Here is a 7,038-nt window from a genome sequence, read left to right as displayed (position 1 = left end):
GCCAGACTGGTCAAAGCTGACAGGAAGGTGACAGTAATGCAAATAAGCACACATTACAAAAATGGTATGAAGATTAGCATCTCTGAACACACAATGCATCATAACTCTAAGTGGATAGGCTACAGCAGTAGAAGTCTAATAAATACATAGTCAATTTCTAATATTTTAAATCGCAGATCTTCAACCTGATGATGTCAAAACAAGAAATGAATGGGGAATTAAAATATTTTCACTCTGTGAACAAATTTGCTCTTGAGGAATCAGCATGAAATATTTTACCAAAAATAATCATTTTGAATGCTTTTCTAAACCAACTATAGTAGAAACCGTAAATAATAGGATTACATGTTGAATTTAAATAGGTAATACAGAAAACTGTTTCCAATAATACAGGTGGAATGGAATAATTAATGTATGGATTAATTAGGTTACATATAAAAAAGGGTATACAGCATGACAAGAATACCCCCATAACAATTGCCAGGGTCTTTGTAGCCTTTCGCTCCTTGTTACTAGATGATGTTCTGTTTTCAGATTGCACATTGTTACAGCCAATGCTGTGAATAGACCGGGCTTGCTTCTGTGCAACATGGAAGATTTTCTGATACATGACCAACATAACGAACCCAGGCATATAAAAAGTGAGAATGCACGTTATTGAACTTGCTGTTTCAGCCTGAAAGAGAACACAGCCTCCAACACAAGCAACATTTTCATAATAAAAATCTTCACTGCCCAATATGTTCAGCTCCAGAAATACCAACGCAAACCCAACAAAGGCAGACACACTCCAACTGACCAGGATCATGATCACTGTGGCACAAGTGGTGATCTTGGTCCGGTAGTGGAGGGGCTGACAAACTGCATAATATCGATCAACGGAAATTAAAGAAAGATTTAGCATTGATGCAATGTACAGTATTCCATCTGTACTCATGTGGATTTTGCAGAACACATCTCCAAAATACCAGCATGATTCAATAATTCGCACCATATAAGGAGGCATGATGAAGCCTCCCATAAGGAAGTCAGTCACTGCCAGAGAGAGGATGAGGTAGTTGGTAGGAGTTTGCAGCTGTTTGAAGTGAGCAATGGAAATGATGACAAGGAGATTTCCACACAAAGTTATAACAATAATGACCATAAAGAAAATATGCAGCAGAACCCGTATCATTGTTGGATAGATGACCTTCGGGCAAGACTTATTCACAGACTCATAACAGAAGTATAAATCTTCAGTCATTGCAGGTTCACTGAAATTCATTGTCTTATATTTTCCAATATAATGGTTTACAATAGATACAGTACGCCTACCTATGTCAGGAAAAAGAAGGAAAGTAAAAAAGATGTACCTTTGAGCAGGCAACCATTCATACCATATACATGGTATCTGCCGATATCCTGACTTAAATGAATATATCTTTAATAAGTATCACTGATGCAAGTATCACTCGCATATACGGCTTTTAACACGTACTGATTTGGATGGGGCGATAGCCTTTTTGAGTTGTCAAACATTTTAATTACTTTCTTTGTGGTTCCTGAATAAACAGATTTATTAAAAATCTGAATGGAAAAACCACATACTCCAGAGAAGGCCGCGGGCTGCTGCTTCATAAATAAGCTGCAGTTGTCAAATATCATTGCTGGGGAGGCCAGACAACAGGGAAAAGATAATATTCTAGTCTAATACAGATGGAATCATGGACTATTTTCATGGCAACTAGAAGTGAAGAAAAATGTCCTCATCCCTGTATTTCTGAGACAATATAATGGGACTTTGGTAATGGATTTAATATGTGACTTCATTCTTAGCTCAGTGTAAAAAAATACCCCAATATTCCTGACATAAGGCTTAAATTGAAACAATTATCTTTGCCTCCTTGGATTATGATCAGAGCCGTTTCACTCCATATACTGTAGATGGCGCTGGTCTAACACAATCAGTCAGTGAATAGCCCAAGGTCTGTGACGCGTGGAAGGGAGCGGCTTTTAGAAGTAAAGAACTGAACAGCAGCAGATTAGCAAACTAGCCAGCTCAATAACATAGCTACAGATAGATTTGATAAAAACACATTAAAGAAAAACTGCCTGCAAAGAAGTATGCACATAATCTGTGGATGGCCTAGCTGAACCCGCTGGCTGACATGATATTTGCAGGTGTATGTGTGATCTTGCACCGGGGCCCATCCTAACTAGCTGCCACCACTGGTCATCAGCTACCAATTAGTATAAAAACGCAGTTTTGTCTTTCCACGCCCACAATTTGCTACTTTTACAGGGACCTGTTTTCTATTGGTGTTAATATTATCTCCTTTGTTGGACCACCACCAGTGTCTTTTGTAAAGTTTTTCTTTTTGTATGCTGCCTAACATCATGCCATTTTTACATGCTCTACTGTTCGTTAATAATAATTTTCTTTGTGATGTCACACCAAATTAGTCAATTTTATCCTCTCAATTGGTGTTGTATAGTTGTATACTATGCTTTAACATGGCATTGTGTAGCAGTACCATTGTTATGTATATATCCTGTAAATTTCCATTTTATTTTCTTTAAAGATCCTACGCTATATGTTACTCCATGTCCATTTCTTAGCGTCTTGTAATCTGGACATGCAGACTTATCCATTGGTGTCTCCGAACAAAAAATTGCAAATGAGAGAGTTACATTTATTTGATTACATAAATAGAACTAGGCTTGGTAAATCGGTTGCTAATGTGTCATGTGTGTTATCATACATGTGTTGAAACAGTTTTTTCTTTACTGCCATCCTGGTTGTTGAATAAAGATGTGTAAAACCCCATGCTAACCCAGCGACGGAATTTAGCGAGGGCTGAAGGTATCAGCGTGCTCGTCCTTCTGGTGTTGCTGAAAGAATACTAGTAGGGTTAAAAATTAGTGGCCCCTATGCGGAGATTCTAGATCAGCCAATAAATAAACCACGATACAAAGGCAGTAGTACCACTCTGCCTTCCGCTATTTACTGGTCCGGGCTGACCGAGAATCTCCACAATAGGGCCAATAGATTCACCTTCGTTTATCTGACTCCATTTTAGAATAATAATTTAGATTAGTTACCCACATTAGGTGGATTTCTTATTGATAATTTGGACTTGATCGCTACAGGAATCCTGTACTGAGATTTACTCTCCGAACAGTCCTCTGCCCGTACCGCCGCATGTCACAACGTGCGTTATGTGCACGTCTCACAAACTGACTGGCTATCTGTAGTCATCACAGAGGTCGCAGGAATAGCTACTCTTGGGTATATCTGTTTACAGCCTAGGGACCCAAGCAGACCAACCTAGCTACGGCTGTGCTCGACATGAATTAACTACCACGCGGAGACGAGGGATTTACCATCATAGGTCTACGGGTGCTATACGCCGTGATACATTAAGCGTAAATATTCATCCTCCCTAGACCAGTTCGAGGGGGTAAACCAAGCATTCCCTGTATAACTTTGAGTGTCAGTAAGCGAAACCACACAGATCAAGTTTTAACAATTTATTTTACCAGGCAGGTTACATACACGTAATTACATACTAGTTCCAAATCAAAAAACATTACAATGGAAACCAAATTACAGAGTCTTAAAAGTCATACCTGGTAATAAAAGCTACATACGGGAGTCTGGCTACAGACACCCTGTACGTAGAAATTACGTGCACTGTGTACACGGGAGGCTGATTGCATTCTCCCAGATTGCTTAGTTTACTGTCCTTAAATCCAAAATCTGGCCTTTGATGTTAACCCTAAAAATGGGTCACCCATCTGTAATTTGGAGCCACGCCTCCCCAGGAAACCCAGGGGGGTTGAGGCCACACAGTTTCTCCTGGTTGGTTAACATGTCCAGGGTTTGCTGTTGCAGAAATAAAACCATTGCACCAGTCGCACTGAAACAATCAGAATAATACCAAACATGAATATTATCTAAACTGACTTTGTCATGAAACATCCAATGCTGTACACATCATTTAGTGACTGAGTAAAGAGGGAGAGAGCAATAAAGGGGGGTTCAGGAGAAGGTCAGGGCCTAAACCTTCCCGTGCCGTAAAGGATGTTGCCCCGTCGTAACGAGTTTTACGGCTGGAGGCTTGAGTCTTCCCCCACAGGCTCCTGCCCGTATGGGTGGGGAGATAGTGGGGGTTAATGGTGCATGCACCTGGGTTAAATTACTTTACAGCCACATATTCCACAATACCAGAGGAAGCCAGCAAGCTGACCAGCCCTGAATGATAATGCCAGATAATAATTTTTTATTATTAATAATTTCCGTCTTACAGATGAATTCTCATCCATCTGAAAGGAAAAACCACAAATGTTTTATCTTTGTTTTGTTTTTCTTGAGGCAATAGAGATTAGACACGTTTATGAATTCAGAAGTATTTTCATTTGATTTCAGTATTTGTATCACTTCCTGGATCTCAGGCAATTGTCTTATGTATTTTGCTCTTTTTTCAACATTGTCTTCAAATGCATGTTCATTTGTTTTTCATTTGTGGTTCTTGTATGAAGAGGAGTTGTCAACCATTTCAAAAGAAAAACATTGAGGTCCGTAGAACAAGCGACCCAGATGCGAGACCAAGGCACAGATTTTATTCTTTATAAAATATGCAGGTCAGACAGGCAAGCAGATTCAGAATGGATAAGGCAGTTCATTGTACAAAGTCCAGGCAATGGGTCAAAACTCCAGCAAACAGGTATAACAAGGGTATTCCAAATCATAATCGTGATCACAGGGGAAGAGTCGATTACAAACAGGCTAATCAGACAAAAACTGAATTCGAAAACAAAAGTGGATTGACAAAAACAGGTTGATAAACTACGGTTCAAAATCAGACAGACGGGATAAACAAAACGCGGAATTCAGGGGCGAAACGGGTGGTAACAAAGATCAGTTAGAAATAAACACTGGAGAGTATGGTCTGAACACATGACAATCTGGCGACGAACTGCACAAATAAAGGGGTTTAAATAACACAGGTAACAAGAGGGAATGGTAATCAGGTATGGGAAACAATTAGGAAGTGAAACACAGGTGAAACGAACAAATGAAGTGAACAAACTGACAGGGTGGCTACAGTGTGTACAGAGGTTACAAAAACACGGAAACGCTAACAACTTAGACAAAATCTCGACAATGAAAAAAACAGAACCTGGCAAGTATAGCTTTATGACGTTCGCTCTTTTTCCAGTGAAAACCAATTTTCATCGTAATGTAGAATGTTTTTCTAATATATGAAATCACTGATTTACAAATTTGCTCTTGAGGAATTGGCTTGAAATATCTTACCAAAAATAAACATTCTGAATGCTTTCCTAAACCAACTATAGTAGAAAGCATAAATAATAGGATTACATGTTGAATTTAAATAGGTAATACAGAACAGTGTCTCAAGTAAAACAGGTGGAATGTAATAATTAATGAATGGATTAATTATGGTACACATATAAAAGGGTGTACAGCATGACAAGAATAGCCCCATAACAATTGCCAGGGTCTTTGTAGCCTTTCGCTCCTTGTTGCTAGATGATGTGCTGTTTTCAGATTGCGCATTCTTACAGGCAATGCTGTGAATAGACTGGGCTTGCTTCTGTGCAACACGGAAGATTTTTTGATACATGACCAACATAATGAACCCAGGTATATAAAAACAGATAATGCAAGATATTGCACTTGCTGTTTCAGCCTGAAAAACAACACAACTTCCAACACAAGCAACATTTTCTTCATAAAAATCTTCACTGCCCAATATGTTCAGCTCCAGAAACGCACCAAAGGCACACACACTCCAACTGATCAGGATCATGATCACTGTGGCATTAGTGGTGATCTTGGTCCGGTAGTGGAGGGGCTGACAAACTGCATAATATCGATCAATGGAAATGAAAGAAAGATTTAGCATTGATGCAGTGTACAGCATGCCATCTACACTCAAGTGGAATTTGCAGAACATATCTCCAAAATACCAGCATGATTCAATAATTCGCACCATATAAGGAGGCATGATGAAGCCTCCCATGAGGAAGTCAGTCACTGCCAGAGAGAGGATGAGGTAGTTGGTTGGGGTGTGCAGCTGTTTGAAGTGAGCAATGGAAATGATGACAAGGAGGTTTCCACACAAAGTTATAATAATAATGACTACAAAGAAAATATGCAGCAGAATCCGTATCATTGTTGGATAGATGATCTTCGGGCAAGACTTATTCACAGACTCATAACAGAAGTATAAATCTTCAGTCATTTCAGGTTCACTGAAGTTCATTGTCTTACATTTTCCAATATAATGGTTTACAATAGATACAATATGCCTATCTATTTCAGGAAAAAGAAGCAAAATAAAAAGATGTACCTTTGAGCAGGCAACCATTCATACCATATACATGGTATCTGCCGATATCCTGACTTGAATGAATATATGTTAGGAAGTATCACTGATGCTAAAGTCATATATCACTGGCATAGCAGGATTTTCATCAGAAAGGTATTTCTTGTGTTTATATTTCTGCCTCTCACCTCAGAGTTCAATCACAATAATAATGGTGTCTCCATTTGGATCCTGCATTTCAAGTCAATAGTACATTCTTCCTTTTGTTTGAATAATTACAGTTTAATGTAGATTAAAATAAATATTTTAGTCAGTAGTCTGAAATATATCCAGGATTTCCCTCGGTCAGATGTTTTGTTGCAATGCAGCATCAGTGGGGATGGTTCTGTTATATACTGTTTGCTTGTCCCACAAAGCTTTAGTGTGACGCACTCACTGTGCTCCCTAAGCTCCTACAGCAGCCATCAATTTTTTTTGTTTTGTTTAAATGTTTCATAGTGAGAAAATGTCCTATGTATTTGGGCCATTTGTTTGGTTATTTTTTTCCCCACAGCTTGTTCATTGTGAGGGAGGGAGATTTAGCAATAGGGAAATATTTGTGCTTTTAACTGGACATTTCCATATTTTTATAAACATATGGTCTGTAAAGAGACATTGCCATGAATTCAGAAGAATACATACTTATTTGGATGAGGTGATAGCC

The 7,038-nt window shown here is 38.8% G+C and overlaps 2 protein-coding genes across 2 annotated transcripts; both read right to left on the bottom strand.

The window, feature by feature from the left end:
* Window positions 1-229: 229 nt before the first annotated feature.
* Window positions 230-1,264, bottom strand: LOC133129554 (trace amine-associated receptor 1-like). The gene has a single exon (XM_061243724.1). It carries the CDS (start codon window positions 1,262-1,264, stop codon window positions 230-232), a length of 1,035 nt encoding a protein of 344 aa, XP_061099708.1.
* Window positions 1,265-5,258: 3,994 nt separating this feature from the next.
* LOC133127964 (trace amine-associated receptor 1-like) lies at window positions 5,259-6,272 on the bottom strand. Its single transcript, XM_061241118.1, has one exon. It carries the CDS (start codon window positions 6,270-6,272, stop codon window positions 5,259-5,261), a length of 1,014 nt encoding a protein of 337 aa, XP_061097102.1.
* Between the last annotated feature and the right edge of the window lie 766 nt (window positions 6,273-7,038).

This window comes from Conger conger, chromosome 5 (assembly GCF_963514075.1).
Source record: "Conger conger chromosome 5, fConCon1.1, whole genome shotgun sequence".
In the NCBI taxonomy this organism is placed as follows: domain Eukaryota; kingdom Metazoa; phylum Chordata; class Actinopteri; order Anguilliformes; family Congridae; genus Conger; species Conger conger.
Note: the sequence above shows the minus strand (reverse complement) of the source record. Positions and strands in the feature narration are given on the sequence as shown.

Coding starts and splice junctions, on each gene's coding strand:
- LOC133129554 (XM_061243724.1), bottom strand. CDS start 1,264: ATGAATTTCAGTGAACCTGCAATGACTGAAGATTTATACTTCTGTTAT.
- LOC133127964 (XM_061241118.1), bottom strand. CDS start 6,272: ATGAACTTCAGTGAACCTGAAATGACTGAAGATTTATACTTCTGTTAT.